The following is a 16,880-nucleotide window of genomic DNA, read 5'->3' as shown; positions in this document are numbered from 1 at the left end:
GCTTATTCTTCAGCCCAGATACACAGCATTTCAAATACACCCGGAATGGCATTTCTTTGGATTTCATATCTGCAAAAATATCGATCGCCCTCGCCATGCATTAAATCATCACGACTGCCGCTGGGCTGGCATGGCTGCCTGGCCGGGGGCTGTGCTGCGGAGCATGGCGGCTGGTGCCCACGCAGGACAGCCCCGCTACGTCGCAAGCCTCCCGCGGGCACGTTTCTATAGACAGATGCCCAAGGTCAAATCACTCGCTGTTCTTCCGCCTGTCCCCCCGCTTTAACAAGATCATCCTCCTTCCACTCTGAGGAGGGACAGCAGAGGTTTGGGAATGGCGTTAATGGGAAACTGTCATAAGCCACCTCGTGAGGAGGACACATATTTTACAGACAAGAATGCATTCTCCGCTGTAGTGCTAAATGCATTTTGCTGAAGGTGAAAATTGCTAACTAGCTAACGGGGGAGGGAACGGCACAGACACTAAAATACTTCGTTAAATGGTGTTGATGTGATAGAAATACAGTAGTGATGAATAGGGGTGTGACGATGTGGAAACGTGACGATAGTTTTCGTTGAACTGAAAAGCTGTCTCGATATCAGCATGACGTTGTGTGAGGGTGTAATTAGCATAGCCCCAGCCACTTTTAAATAATTTGTGTGGCAGCATTTTGGGTCCCCGGTAGAAACAATAAACGGCGACCAAGTGACAGACAACACATGAACAATATGTAAGAACTGTAAGAAAATAGTGCCATACCCCACGGCTAACACGAGCACAACGCCTTATAGAACCACCACAGCTCCCAACTAAAATCAACTGCACCTGTGAAGAAAACACTGAAAGGCCAGAAAACACTCACAAATGCCTTCTCAACGTCCACAGTCAAGTGCTAGAGCCATGGCAATAATGAGAGACATCAGCGTTTTCATTGCAGTTGATATGAGGCCATTTTGCATGGTGGAAAATCTGGGATTTCGGTGACTCCTCCACACATTGGAACCGAAATACACCATTGGATATGATGCTGAGCCGGTTTCTAATCTTTGCCAGCTAGTTAGTTACAGTAGCTAATAACTAGCTAACACACAGAACCATACCGAACACAAAAACTGTTAGCTCATGGTAAACCTATGTAAAATAGTCAGACAATTTGGCTAATGGCAGATGGAGTAGTAGATAGAATAGGCCAGCTCCATTCTCAGCATGATCATACTTCAATTAAACATCAAATGCATGTTTGCTATAATAAATTAAATGTTACAATTCAGTATTAGTGTACTAGATTATCAACTGCTGATATAAAATAACCCATAAAATAATAGTCATCCCCAAAAGGTGCACATTAAGTTGAAAGGTCTTGCTTTAGACTAAGAGACTATAACTATAGCCTATAAGTATTTGATACACTGCCGATTTTGCAGGTTTTCCTATTTACAAAGCATGTAGAGGTCTGTAATTTTTATCATAGGTACACTTCATCTGTGAGAGACATAATCTAAAACAAAAATACAGAAAATCACATTGTATGATTTTTAAATAATTAATTAGCATTGTATTGCATGACATAAGTATTTCATCACCTACCAACCAGTAAGAATTCCGGCTCTCACAGACCTGTTAGTTTTTCTTTAAGAAGCCCTACTGTTCTCCACTCATTACCTGTATAAAAGACACCTGTCCACACACTCAATCAAACAGACTCCAATCTCTCCACAATGGCTAAGACCAGAGGATCTAAAATCAGGGATAACATTTTAGACCTGCACAAGGCTGGGATGGGCTACAGGACAATAGGCAAGAAGCTTGGTGAAAAGGCAACAACTCTTGGCGCAAATTATTAGAAAATGGAAGAAGTTCAAGATGACGGTGAATCTCCCTCGGCCTGGGGCTCCATGCAAGATCTCACCTCGTCAATGATCATGAGGAAGGTAAGGGATCAGCCCAGAACTACACGGCAGGACCTGGTCAATGACCTGAAGAGAGATGGGACCACACTCTCAAAGAAAACCATTAGTAACACACTACGCCGTCATGGATTAAAATCCTGCAGCGCACGCAAGGTCACCCTGCTCAAGCCAGTGCATGTCCAGGCCCGTCTGAAGTTTGCCAATAACCATCTGGATGATCCAGAGGAGGAATGGGAGAAGGTCATGTGGTCTGATGAGACAAAAATAGAGCTTTTTGGTCTAAACTCCACTCGCCGTGTTGGGAGGAAGAAGAAGGATGAGTACAACCCCAATAAAACCATCCCAACTGTGAAGCATGGAGGTGGAAACATCATTCTTTTGGGATGCTTTTCTGCAAAGGGGACAGGACGACTGCACCGTATTGAGAGGAGGATGGATGGGGCCATGTATCGCGAGATATTAGTCAACAACCTCCTTCCCTCAGTAAGAGCATTAAAGATGGGTCGTGGCTGGGTCTTTCAGCATGACAACGACCCGAAACACACAGCCAGGGCAACTAAGGAGTGTCTCTGTAAGACGCATCTCAAGGTCCTGGAGTGGACTAGCCAGTCTCCAGACCTGAACCCAATAGAAAATCTTTGGAGGGAGCTGAAATTCCATATTGCCCAGCGACAGCCCCAAAACCTGAAGGATCTGGAGAAGGTCTGTATGTGGGCTGCAGTGTGTGCAAACCTGGTCAAGAACTACAGGAAACGTATGATCTCTGTAATTGCAAACAAAAGTTTCTGTACCAAATATTAAGTTCTGCTTTTCTGATGTATCAAATACTTATGTCATGCAAGAAAATGCAGATAAATTACTTAAAAATCATACTACGTGATTTTTCTGGATTTTTGTTTTAGATTTCATCATTCACAGTTGAAGAGTACCTATGATATGAAATTACAGACTTCTACATGCTTTGTAAGTGGGAAAACCTAAGAAAAATCGGCAGTGTATCAAATGCTTGTTCTCCCTACTGTAGTGCTTAAAAGACCTGAGATTTGACTTGGACTTCCATCCAGTGACTTAAGATTTGAGTCAGATTTGCATGCAGTGACTTGAGGCTTGACTTGGACTTGTCTGATCACATCAAATGTCCAAGAGATAATTCGGGGTCCCCTAAAGAGCAGTACTGATATCTCTCAGTTCTAATCGTCCATGGAGACAACGAGCCTAGTCAGTTAGGATACCTAAGTTTGGTGTGAAAAAACAAACAAATGCCAATGGGAGCCCAAAGCTGAGCAAGCAGGTGTTCATGATGCATTATACTGTCGTTGATTTAGACATCAATGTCCTAACTGGGCTGTCAGTTTGGATCCCATATGACAAAGCTCTCCCCTCCCAGTTCCCCTGAGTTCCGCCCTCCCTGTACGGGCAGAACCCCCCTCTGAGAGACAGGCAGCCACTGTTTGTGCAAACTGAAGCGTGCCCCGTGCTGTGAACGCAGAGGAAAGCAGACGCTTGGCGACCCCCGCACAACTCTCTCGGGCCGCTGCACAACGTCCAGGAAATCCAAGGAAAAACACAATTGTGCGTTATGTAAACAGTGAATGGCGACCACCTAGAGTATCCGTCCAATTCTCTGTTTATATTACCAGCTAGAAAATGACATTTCCTTATGGTTGTGAAATAGCAGCAGTGGTGGCAATGGCAGCAGTAACTGCAGATATAATGGTAGTAGCAGGGCTTTCATAGACGGTCTCCAAAGTTGTGCTTGGCATGAAGCAAACACAAATAAAACCATTTACTTCGTAGTGTTTCCATGTGGCAAAATATCTCTTTCCTGACCAGGGCCAATAGCAAAACGAATCGGACCGACATTAGATTTTTTTACAGGGGCATGTTTTTCTCACATGATGGCACAGATAGCACACATTATATACAGTATCTCACAAAACTGAGTACACCCCTCAGATTTTTGTAAATATTTTATTATATCTTTCATGTGACAACACTGAAGAAATGACACTTTGCTACAATGTAAAGTAGTGAGTGCACAGCTTCTATAACAGTGTAAATTTGCTGTCCCCTCGAAATAACACAACACACAGCCATTAATGTCTAAACCGCTGGCAACAAAAGTGAGTACACCCCTAAGTGAACATGTCCAAAATGAGACCCAAGTGTCAATATTTTGTGTGGCCACCATTATTTTCTACCACAGCCTTAACCCTCTTGGGCATGGAGTTCACCAGAACTTCACAGGTAGCCACTAGAGTCCTCTTCCACTCCTCCATGACGACATCACAGAGCTGGAGACCTTGCGCTCCTCCACCTTCCATTTGAGGAAAAGCCACAGATGCTCAAAAGGGTTTAGGTCTGGAGACATGCTTGGCCAGTCCATCACCTTTACCCTCAGCTTCTTTAGCAAGGCAGTGGTCGTCTTGGAGGTGTGTTTGGGGTCGTTATCATGTTGGAATACTGCCCTGCGGCCCAGTCTCCGAGGGAGTGGATCATGCTCTGCTTCATTATGTCACAGTACATGTTGGCATACATGGCATTGGTTCCCTCAATGAACAGTAGCTCCCCAGTGCCGGCAGCACTCATGCAGCTCCAGACCATGACACTCCCACCACCATGCTTGACTGTAGGCAAGACACACTTGTCTTTGTCCTCCTCACCTGGTTGCCGCCACACACGCTTGATGCCATCTGAACCAAATACGTTTATCTTGGTCTCATCAGACAACAGGACATGGTTCCAGTAATCCATGTCCTTAGTCTGCTTGTCTTCAGCAAACTGTTTGCGGACTTTCTTGTGCATCATATTTAGAAGAGGCTTCCTTCTGGGACAACAGCCATGCAGACCAATTTGATGCAGTGTGCGGCGTATGGTCAGAGCACTGATAGGCTAACTCTCCACCCCTTCAACCTCTGCAGCAATGCTGGCAGCACTCATACATCTATTTCCCAAAGACAACCTCTGGATATGATGCTGAGCACATGCACTCAACTTCTTTGGTCGACCATGGCGAGGCCTGTTCTGAGTGGAACCTGTCCTGTTAAACCGCTCTATGGTCTTGGCCATCGTGCTGCAACTCAGTTTCAGGGTCTTGGCAATATTCTTATAGCCTAGGGCATCTTTATGTAGAGCAACAATAATTTTTTTCAGATCCTCAGAGAGTTCTTTGCCATGAGGTTGAACTTCCAGTAACCCATCTGCTCCCCATTCACACCTGAGACCTTGTAACACTAACGAGTCACATGACACCAGGGAGGGAAAATGGCTAATTGGGCCCAATTTGGACATTTTCACTTAGGGGTGTACTCACTTTTGTTGCCAGTGGTTTAGACATTAATGGCTGGGTGTTGAGTATTTTTGAGGGGACAGCAAATTGACACTCTTATACAAGCGGTACACTGACTACTTTAGATTTTAGCAAAGTGTAATTTCTTCAGTGTTGTCACATGAAAGATATAATCAAATATTAGCAAAAATGTGAAGGGTGTACTCACTTTTGTGAGATACTGTAAATGGGTGTTATTAGGAGAGACGTAACCTAAGTTAATTGTAAAAAAGCATTACGTTTTAGCTTATCATGTGCATAACCTGTCTTAATGTCTTCACTGTAATGTCAAACAAATAACCTCCAAATAATGTCAATTATTCTTAACAGCGCAATGTGCAACTACCAACTTTCTTTCAATTAATGGGGCAGTGGCTAAGTGCTTTGCAGTCCAACTCTGTCATTGTGACCAGGAGGCTTAAAATACATTTTCTTCAATTCACTACTGTCTGGCTGAAATATAACCCATATTTATGATGTCGTCAGACCAAAAAGTGTATGTCCTGCTAAACTCCTTTGTCCAGAAAGCCTCAGATTCATAAGTGACACACTGAGACAGATGGGCACTGTTTTGCTCACTCTGATGTTTTATCCATAGAATTTTTAAAGCCAGGGTTTCCAAGGAATGATGGAAAAGTCGGTTCGACAAAACAAAATGGGATTTGGAGTCAATGGGAAAAATAACAATCTGTGTAACGTAGCTGTAATGACAGCACGTCATCATGACAACAACCGTGTGAAAGATCATTTCGGAAAAAAAAGTGTTAGATTTCATGGCCTTCAAATAAACAGTTTTGGTAAGCGCTAGCTATTGGAATGCCGTACTTCTTGTAAAACCAAAAAAGTTATTCAAAAATATCATGCCTCAGCAAGGATGCTTAGCCCATATTGTCTTTTAAGACACTTTATATACAGTAATGGTATATCTCCAGCTCTATAGATATAGATTTCCAACAGAATTTGCAGTAATTAACATGAAACAGTGCTACCATATGAAACACAAATGCTAATTTTCGCAAAAAAAACTGCTAAAGCTTATTTTCTCAGGAAAAGCTTCTTTGAGGGAGACTGACAAATAATATTGCCTTGCTGGTTCAGAAGAAATGGTCAATATGTATACACACAGGTTGGAACGACATATGCATTTATGTGTCACAACACAATTTAAAAAGTGATATCTTCTATAAAAGGTGTATTTATCTGTCAGGTTTGAACAAGGCATTATATCCACAAACAACATCCATATCAGCTCTTTAAGAGCACAACCCTGGTTTTCATTTTCCCTTCACCAACAGACAGCTGGGGTATATAATTCTGTGAGGTCCAATTTAAAAAGCACTATTATATCACAGAGCCAGCCACACACCAGAGACATACAACTGTATTATTATAAAACGAAAATAACTTCAATTGATGCGATCCAAGAGACCAATGGTGACGACCAAGTAGGGTAAAGATCACCATGTAAACTATTGCAAACTTTCAGATAGGCCCGGCCCCACGGTTTCCAGCCACTTTCCTTCAAACATCCCGAGCCCTCTGTTATTCTATAATATCCAGTTACTAGGCACAGCTAACCAAAATAACATATTTCATATCGACTAACATTGACCTTGGACGCGAAACAGACATCGCTCTGGAGTTCAAGTGGGTATTTGCAGAGCTTCAAATAGGCCCTGGTTGTCAGTTGAGCACATCTGCACATGTTGTCGCCCTGCAGGACTACAGAAGGAGCATACTCTTTTCTTGATTAATGCAAATCAGAATCCTTGCGAAAAGCAAGTTGTGTTCCTGCTATTGTACGAATAACGATGGGGGGCATGTTACATTTGAAATAGTAATTTCCATTTGCCAAGACGATATCAGATAGTATCGATCCATGTCTGTTTTGGAGTTGTTCGAAATTTCAGAGGGTTGACGCGTACACAAACACATGCACAGAGCAGATTACACACTGAGTAAGCGATGCAGCCTCATTGCGAACGCCCTTGCAGTGATGAGCCTGGGAGCCAGTTAATGTGTTTCCTACTGTGATCCCACCACGCAACAGAAGCTGAACAACGCACCCTTTTAATCGGTTGGTTTTACCACGTCTCGGAAAACAAAACATGTGACCAAAGGTTGGGCTGCCTCCATGATAGCAGACTCATGACAGTTTAAATAACCTTGCTATTTACTCAATGGTAAAGGGAGGAGGCAGGGATAACAGACCCAGAGTATCCTTGGCCCTCATTGTATTTTTCTTCCTCAATATTTTTAGAAGGTCAACATTCGCACTGCTTCTAACCACATTCTTGGATTTTCGAGGGCACTGTGTGATTTGCAAGCTTTTTGTTCCCCCAACGGTCACAAATTATGGTGCTGCAAGTCATTAACATCCCATAAAGCAAAAGTGATCAGGTGTCCTTGAAACCACGGTATGAAGTACAATACAGCATTTGACAGCAAATAAGAAGTGGACTGAACAAACACTTTGCAGAGAAAGCTGGTGGTTCGATTCATTACTTGGCACGGTGTAATACGGCTTGATGGTAGAACAACTGCACTACAGACCAACAGAAACACAATAACACACAGCCTAGAACCATCTCTTACAATAAAAAAGAATAGCCTCTTGTGGAGATCTTTCAGTTTGTGTTCCTCCTGCTATATTTCAGTGTTAAGGGTATCAGCCCTAAGGCATTGGAATAATTTTATTTTTGTATATATTTTGGGGTAATTTTACGCTTAACTGACCTAAATAAAGTGGGGAAAATAGAGGGAAGCACTCAGTAGGCATAGGCAGGAACAGAACCCACGCTGCAGCGTAACTTCAATACTGGAGGTAGCAGCCTAGACGAGTGGACCACCCTAGGGTACAACTTCTGAGCCTCTGGACCTCCACGGGCCATAAAGTAGCATCTGGATAGAAGGGACATGATAGTTTTTTGAGGAAAAAAAAAATATTTTTTGAGGGAAAAAAGATTTTTCTCAACAATCATCCCTTGGAGATTATAAACGGAAAAATAACTCCTGTGAAGACAAACGAGTCACTTTCAAACCTGAACTGGAGACGAATATGCATTGCAGATAGTAGTTTCAGCCGCAATGTCCTGTGAATGCATATAGGGTATATTAGCGTATTGAACTGCTGCCTTTTACGGGCCAAGAGGCATTCGGTCTCCGCTCCGTCCCTGCTGGCTGCTCTCTGAGTGCTAATTCCAAGAGAATATAAAGGTGCTACGCGTGCATGTCTATGAAATATTCATGATGAACCACTCTGAGCGGAGATGAGCGGGGCCGCCGTAAACACCACCTGAGGAATGTCAGAGCCAGGAAAGCAAGAAAATTGATTTATAGATAGGCGACACGCAAAAACACTCCACAAGGACAGGATGGCCGTGTTTCATAAGCACAGGGAAGAGAGAATCAACTGACAAGATGTGTGGCGAAAATAACATGAGTCATGGTAATAGCCCCTCTGAGTCCAATTTGCACTCGGCAAGAAAGTGAAGAAGACAAACGAAGGTTCACAGCGTAAGTTGAGCAAATGGTCAAATGTCATAGAGAGTGGGGTAGAAGATAAGCAAAAGCATCAGTCCAGCCGTTAGAGGGCTGCCTTCCCCAAAGCTCTACGGTTGCTGTGTGCCATTTCCAGAATAATGTGAAGGATGTTTCTGTACAGGTCAATAGAAAGACATGGCCTCCTGATGGCTTACATGCAGACTACCGATAGATAAGTGCCCTGCTGTCTCCAGTGTCATCATCACATCCCCTAGTCAGTCTGCTTCAGGCCTATTCCGGACACCTCCAGAAATGGCACTACCCCAAACCAATGCACTCACTTTCTTTTACTTTACTTTGGAAGAGAATAGAGCCTTTGGGAATTGTAAGGACCCTTCTGTGGTTCTTCCATAGATGATGTCCAAATCAAAATGTAGATCAATTCTGGCAACTGATAAAAAAGCATGCTTCACTGTAATGTTCAATAGACTTAGTCTGAAAATGTAAAATAATTCTAACAGGACAGTTCCACTGCAAATTGCTGAGAAGCATACAGGTGTCAAATTATTTCTTTAGTGTCAGCCACACAAGCACACAGAATACAGTCACACAGAAAATAAAAACTACATTAGGCAGTATAAGTTTGAGTTTTTCAGTCACATTCTATGGCCCTGCTTCTTCTCTCATAAAAAAAACAAACATGCAATTTCACAACATTTCCTGTCTGCATGTATGTTGTTCCAATGTCAAACTTCCCGTCTCTCCGTCACTCCCTAAATATTTCCCTCTCCTTTTCTTCCTTTCCCTCCATCTATCCTTAACCCTGCTTCTCACTGTCTTTCACTGTTTGTCTCTCCTTCTATGTCTCACGTAGTCTAGTTCTATGTTCTCCAGCCAGCGCATCGCCTTAGACAGGTGTCAGCTACAATATCAGCTACTGTTCTCCGCAGAAAGACTGCGCCCCTCTCCCTCTCTGTTCTACTTGCCTCTGAAACGACTACACCAGATAGGTCTCAAGGTCAACAGAGCTGTCAGGCTCCACTCCCAACTCCGGAGGAACTTCTCCCACATGTCAGAGTGGGACACAGGCAGAGGTGTTAATAGAGGTCTCGTGCTGCTCTATATTTTGCAGCGGCTACGCTACAATGAACATGTCACACGTGTTCAATTGTCTATTTAATATTATGTCTAAAGTAGTTTTACACAGCCTAGTATTAGGTAACAGTTTCTAAAGCTGAACATAGTTGTGTAGCCAGACAATGTCACAAAAACAATGACCTTGAATCGCTGAGGCAATGTGTTGCTATGATTCTAAACTGTCGGATAAGTAGCAACAATGACAAGAAGCTGCTATTTGGTGAATCATAGGTGGTGAACTAGTTGGATCATGTTCTTGATAGTATGTCCTGTTTTGATGTGTTCTTATGTATCTCACTCCTACGATAACATGCCTAAAATCAGCTTGCCAGCCAATCAGCAACTGCAAAAACCAGTGACAATATGTTTTAAAGCTTTGGAAACTAAATATACATCTCCAGAACAAATTAAGAGACCACTGCACTGGAAAGGATAGAAAAAGGTGCGGTGGTCTCTTAATTTTTTCCGGAGCTGTAGTTTGGATATTGTTGATAATTATTCAGAGTTAGGTTATTTAGCTCTCAAGTTGCACTTGTATTGTTTTAGTTGCTTAATAACCGATCAGCGCAGAGAAGAATACCACAGGGTTCTACACACGCCGCCACGTCTTTCACAGTTTCTGGTTCGGAAGGTAAAACAACAGTACATTTATATCATAGGCATTTCAACAAGATTGCTGTTTATAGTGCATCCAAATAATAAGTAGGTGCAAAGCTCACACTGTTGAAGCATTATTTCAAATGATTAGCAACCCCTAGAAACTAGCTATATAACTGCAATAAAAATGTATGTAACCCTACATACAGTACACTACCATTCCAAAGTTAGGGGTCACATAGAAATGTCCTTGTTTTACATGGAAACATACATTAAATGAGTTTGAATAGGAAACATAGCAAAATAAATAGGAAATATTGTAATTGACAAGGTTAGAAATTATTAATTATTATTAATAATTGTGTCCTTCAAACTTTGTGTTAATCAAAGAATCCTCCATTTGCAGCAATTACAGCCTTGGAGACCATTGGCATTCTATATTTCAATTTGTTGAGGCAATTTGTAGAGATTTCACCCCATGCAGCCTGAAGTAGCTCCCACAAGTTGGATTGGCTTGATGTGCACTTCTTATATACCATACTGTCAAGCTGCCACAACAGCTCAAAAAGGTTGAGATCTGGTGACTGTGCTGGCCATACCATTATAGACAGAATACCAGCTGACTGCTTCTTCCCTAAATAATCATTGCATAGTTTGAAGCTGTGCTTTGGGTCATTGTCCTGTTGTAGGAGGAAATTGGCTGTCCACACGGTATGGCATGGTATGGCATGGCATTGCAAAATGGAGTGACAGCCTTCCTCCTTCAAGATTCCTTATACCCTGTACTAATATCCCATTTACCACCACCAAAGCGCCCCCAGACCATCACATTGCCTACAACATATTTGACAGATGGCATCAAGCAATCCTCTAGCATCTTTTCATTTGGTCTGCATCTCACAAAGGTTCGTCTTTTTGATCAGAACTCCACAAACTTAGATTAGTTTGCCCATAACACTTTTTTCCAATCTGATGTTATTTTAACTGAGTTTTCTTTCAAAAACATGGACATTTCTAAGTGACACCAAACTTTGAACAGTAGTGTATTGATAAAACCAATATTTTGAACTGATGGTTCTCCACAGAGTTTTGTTTCTATTGAACATATGAAATAGGGCTGCACGATTTATCTCATTATAATTGAAACTGCGATATTAACATTTCCAATATCCAAATTGCCAAATTATACTCCAAAAAAGGTGAATGAGATGTGCTTCAAGCGAGGCAACGGGCACGCATCGTACGTACGTCCATAATAGTTTTTCTTGCGGCTGCTGTAGGTATTTTTGTAGATTACTTAAATTCCTGAAGTAATTTTATTTAAATACTTGATGGTTTTTCAAAGTTAGTTTGAGCTAACACTGCAACTTCTAGCGACATCATCTGCTTCAAGCTAGAGAGTGGCACCATATTGTCCCACATAGCCTTCATGTACACAACAGCATGATTAATAAAAGTTTCGGCATCAATGTCAGTGACTTCAAACATACTTAATATGGGAGAAAATATACCTCAAGGGTTGAGAAGTTTTGCCTAATCAGCTATGACAACAGCACAAACATAGCAAACGCCATTGCATTAAATGAGCAGTTAAACGAATAGTTGACTAGTTCGATCAAATTGGTATAAGTGTAAAGATAGAAAACACTGAACTTTAACTTTATTGTTATTCAGTTTAATAGCACAGTATGTAGGCTATGATCTCTATTTTTAAGTGAGTTCATGTTTAAACCCATCTGAAAATCACACATCATAACCGTAATTGCAATATTTGTAAAATAAATCGCGATTCAATATTTTATCTAAATCGTGCAGCCCTAATATGAAACCACAATGAAAAGCAATGTTGTTGAATTCTCTTTGGGGAAAACTAGTGGCCTTTTCATTTTTCAAACCATTTACAACCACTATACATTTCAGTTGTGAATACAAAGCATTTACTCTGTTAAAACTTACTTAAATAAAGTAGAATGCCAATAATACAAAACTCATCTGCAGAGCTGATGTGAATAAATGGGACAATGAGGGAAACAAGGGGAAGCATTACGAGAGATCTGCTAGTTAGGGAATCCACTCAGTGTAACCCACATGATGTTCATAGCCTACTTTCCTCTCATATCTGTTTATTTTCACAGCATGTCTAAACAAAAGGAGACGTAGGAGGCCACTTCAGCCCGACAAAGGTCACATTTCCTAATGCAAGAAAACTGCTTCCTGGCCAACCATAGATCCTGCTGAAAGCTTGTTGACCAAGGAGAAAAACAGTGGACACTGCATGTATCAATGTAATGTTACAACATACAATACTTGTGTACTGAAAGTGTATACTTTTTTCATTGTAGACTGTCCTTGTAATTAAATGTATTTGTTATTTCCTGCGAAGAGTAACTGATTGGACAAAGATATGTTTATACTATATCAAGATAATTATCTTGGCCTAATGTAGCTCATTCAACTTTCAAAGACTACTAAACATGGGCTCTAACCACATAGAAACTGACTTTTAAAATATGACCTAGGACCCAAGTCTGACAGTGAAGAACAAAATCTTATGTCCACGAGGAACCCTTCCTCAAATCAAATTTGTATATCCACTCTAGGCAGAACTGCACAGAACAGTTCAAGCAAGTAGAGAAGATTAGCATTGGTGCATAATTAACCATGTATCTTAGAGCAGCAGAAGTACTCTGTTTACAGGAAATACGAAACAAAATTGCAAACAATTGAATTCAATATCCATAATGCCACAATACATTATTGCTCAACAACTTCCATATTTCAATCTTCTTCCACAGTTTAGAATGAAGGAGCTCCTTACATTTCCTATTTTCTTTTCTTCTCCCTTAATGAAAGAACTTTCTATAGTGTTTATGAAAAACAAGTCTACTGGGGTGATAGGCCTATATTCCACTTTCACACCTGGATGGTGGATGTGTTTGTTCTTTCTTATTTTTCAGGCCCTGTATGGTGAATAAGATTCCTTTTGCATTTCCCTTTTTCATCAGTCTCTTTTAACAAGTTTTTACAAACAAGTTACAGTCACATTTTAACGATTGCAGCGGCCAACCTATAACAAGAACCTGCAGAAGGTAAAGTACATTAACAGCAATGTATTTCAATTCCATGTAGGGTATTTTTACATTCATTGGTTATTGGTTCTCAGATAAATAGGTTGTCATGTTTGTCTTTATCTAAGTTTAATGGTCATTGGATGCTCTAATATTGAGGCCTGATGAATGATTTATCTAGTTCGGGGATGGGCAATCCAGCAGGTCAAATGCTTTCTCTAGGCCTGCAGATCATTTTCCAAAAACAAAACAAAAAATGTCCTACATTCTTTTGGAACTCAGTCAACTTTCTAGTTAGAATAGAAAACACAAATCATAAGGAATTTTGGCCTCAGCTATGATAGTTTGGTGATTCTCACACTCATAGAAGTTGCCCATCCATGAACTAGATGCTACAGTATAAACAACTATTGCTAACAATTGCTTTGTTGTTTGTTTATGTCATACTCACAGGGATACTGTTTTGTTGGGTAAAAAACTGGGTTGTAGAGTGTCCTGTAATTCCACATCATCACACACCACTTTCACCCGAATCTTCTGTCTGCTCAACTCCTTGGACCTCTCAGAAGAGCAATGACAGCTGTCAATGAAGAGGTCCGGGCAGTTTCTGTTCATCAGGCATGTCCTCAATCCGACAACAACGCAAAGTAAGCTCAGCAGTTTCATTGTGAACTTAGCCTTTGGATTGTCCTCAAGTTATCTCTTCCCAGTCAGTAAAGTAAGTGGAGACCATCTCATAGGCTTTTCCTTGGTGGATTGTTAGCAGGTTAATTCCACGTTTTACCGTTGTTTATGTACGCTGCTAAGAAAAATCTGCGCGTGACAAATCTTGACAACACCTGTCTTGTCCTCTCATTCTGTACAGGCTAGTACATGAATGAAAACGAACGTTTGCATGAATGAAAACGAACTTCTTTGCTTTGTTAAATACTAGGTCACTGCAATAAAAAAATATATGTTTACATATTTACAGACAACCATGCGAATTCAAAGGCTGTGGAAACTTTCTTAAATAAAAAGTTTAGCACGTTTGTTACCAGTATCATGCACGTTTGAATGCCATGGGAATGCAGTAGACTTGCTATACCATCTTCGCCGTCGGCAAGAGCTTTTTTTGGTAATAACGAGTGTCACTTCTCAACGTCCGGAAACACATTTCTCCATTGTCATAACGCGGTTATCAACAGGTTTCCACAGATATTTCCATCCACGTCTCGCGCCGTCAACCGTTTTACTTCTTGCAAACTATTCAACGCATGGACGCGGAGATGTCACTCCCCTTGAAGATACGGGGCGTGAGTTGCTATTTCTGTTTATTTTTAGGCAACATACAACTGCCATTATAAATATGACAATACGCAATTTGACATTGAGTTGTTCTAAATAGTCTTTCAAGTGTTGTTAAACGCTGAATAATACAGGGGATTACTCTGGGGGCGTTTCTAAGACACAGGAGGCTTTCGCTGAAAGCCAGAGGGAAACCCTAGGGGGGACCAGTGGCATCCAAAAGACGAAACTTGTAATTTCAACAGTGAAATATGTAAACATAAATTAGTATGAAAAATGTTAGTCTGACCAAAATGAGCGATTTGTTTTTATTTGGTTAAAATGTATAATGTGAAGTAACAAGAATGTACTGTATACTGTAGTCCAAATAAAAAAGTATGTATTTAGAGATACAGTGGATATAAAAAGTCTACACACTCTTGTTAAAATGCCAGTTTTTTGTAAAAGAATGAGACAAAGATAAATAATGTCAGAACTTTTCCCACTTTTAATTTGACCTATAATGTAAACAATTCAATTGATAAACAAACTGAAATCTTCGAGGGGGGAAAAGGAAAAATAAAAACCTTACAATAACCTGGTTGCATAAGTGTGCACACCCTCTTATAACTAGGGATGTGGCTGTGTTCACAATTAACCAATCACATTAAAACTCATGTTAAATAGAAGTCATTACACACCTGCCATCATTTAAAGTGACTCTGATTAATCACAAATAAAGTTCAGCTGTTCTAGTAAGATCTTCCTGAAATGTTCTTAGTCGCATCTCAGAGCAAAAGCCAGATGAGAGAGCTTCCAAAGCATCAGAAGGATCTCATTGTTGAAAGATATCAGTCAAGATATAAAAGATACAGGTACAAAATAATTTCCAAAGCATTAGATATACCATGGAACACAGTGAAGACAGCCATCCTCAAGTGTAGAAAATATGGCAAAACAAAGACATTACCAAGAACTGGATGTCCCTTTTCTTCTCGTCTATGTATGAATAGACGAGAAGAAAACTGGTCAGGGAGGCTTCCAAGAGGCCTACAGCAAAATTAAAGGAACTGCAGGAATTTCTGGCAAGTACTGGCTGTGTGCTACATGTGACAACAATCTCCCGTATTCTTCATATTAATGGGCTATGGGGTAAGGTGGCAAGACGGAAGCCTTTTCTTACAAAGAAAAACATCCAAGCCCGGCTGAAGTTTGCAAAAACAAACATCAAGTCTCCCAAAAGCATGTGGGAAAATGTGTTATGGTCTGATGAAACACAAGTTTAACTTTTTGGCTGTGATTCCAAAAGGTATGTTTGGCGCAAAAACACTGCACATCACCCAAAGAACACCATACCTACAGTGAAGCATGGTGGTGGCAGAATCATGCTTTGGAGCTGTTTTTCTTCAGCTGGAACCGGGGCCTTAGTCAGGGTGGAGGGAATTATGAACAGTTCCAAATACCAGGCAATTTTGGCACAAAACTTTCAGGCGTCCATTAGAAACCTGAAGATGAAGAGGAAGTTCATCTTTCAGCATGATAACGACCTAAAGCATACATCCAAATCCAGCCTTAGTCAGGGTGGAGGGAATTATGAAAAGTTCCAAATAACAGGCCATTTTGGCACAAAACCTTCAGGCGTCCATTAGAAACCTGAAGATGAAGAGGAAGTTCACCTTTCAGCATGATAATGACCCAAAGCACACATCCAAATCCAGCCTTAGTCAGGGTGGAGGGAATTATGAACAGTTGCAAATACCAGGCAATTTTGGCACAAAACATTCAGGCGTCCATTAGAAACCTGAAGATGAAGAGGAAGTTCACCTTTCAGCATGATAACGACCCAAAGCAAACATCCAAATCCACAAAAGCATTGCTTCACCAGAAGAACATTAACGTTTTTGGAAGGCCCAGCCAGAGCCCAGACCTGAATCCAATTGAACATCTGTGGGATGATCTGAAGAGGGTTGTGCACAGGAGATGTCCACGTCAAGATGTGCCATGCTAATAGAATCCTACCCAAAAAGACTGAGTGCTGTAATAAAATAAAAAGTATTAGTTTAAGGGTGTGCACACTTATGCAACCAGGT

At 41.0% G+C, this 16,880-nt stretch overlaps 1 protein-coding gene across 3 annotated transcripts in view; it reads right to left on the bottom strand.

Annotated features, from left to right (window-relative positions):
• LOC105025939 (adhesion G protein-coupled receptor A3) overlaps nt 1-14,902 on the bottom strand; it is a 177,754-nt gene extending 162,852 nt beyond the window's left edge. For all 3 annotated transcript variants that reach the window (XM_020047631.3, XM_013134275.4, XM_020047632.3), the window contains exon 1: nt 13,976-14,902. In XM_020047631.3, coding sequence (XP_019903190.2) covers nt 13,976-14,190 — 215 coding nt within the window. In that variant the 5' untranslated portion in view covers nt 14,191-14,902. The remainder of the gene's footprint in view (nt 1-13,975) is intronic.
• Nucleotides 14,903-16,880: the final 1,978 nt, after the last annotated feature.

The sequence above is a fragment of the Esox lucius genome, chromosome 6 (assembly GCF_011004845.1).
Source record: "Esox lucius isolate fEsoLuc1 chromosome 6, fEsoLuc1.pri, whole genome shotgun sequence".
NCBI classification, from domain to species: Eukaryota; Metazoa; Chordata; class Actinopteri; order Esociformes; family Esocidae; genus Esox; species Esox lucius.
Note: the sequence above shows the minus strand (reverse complement) of the source record. Positions and strands in the feature narration are given on the sequence as shown.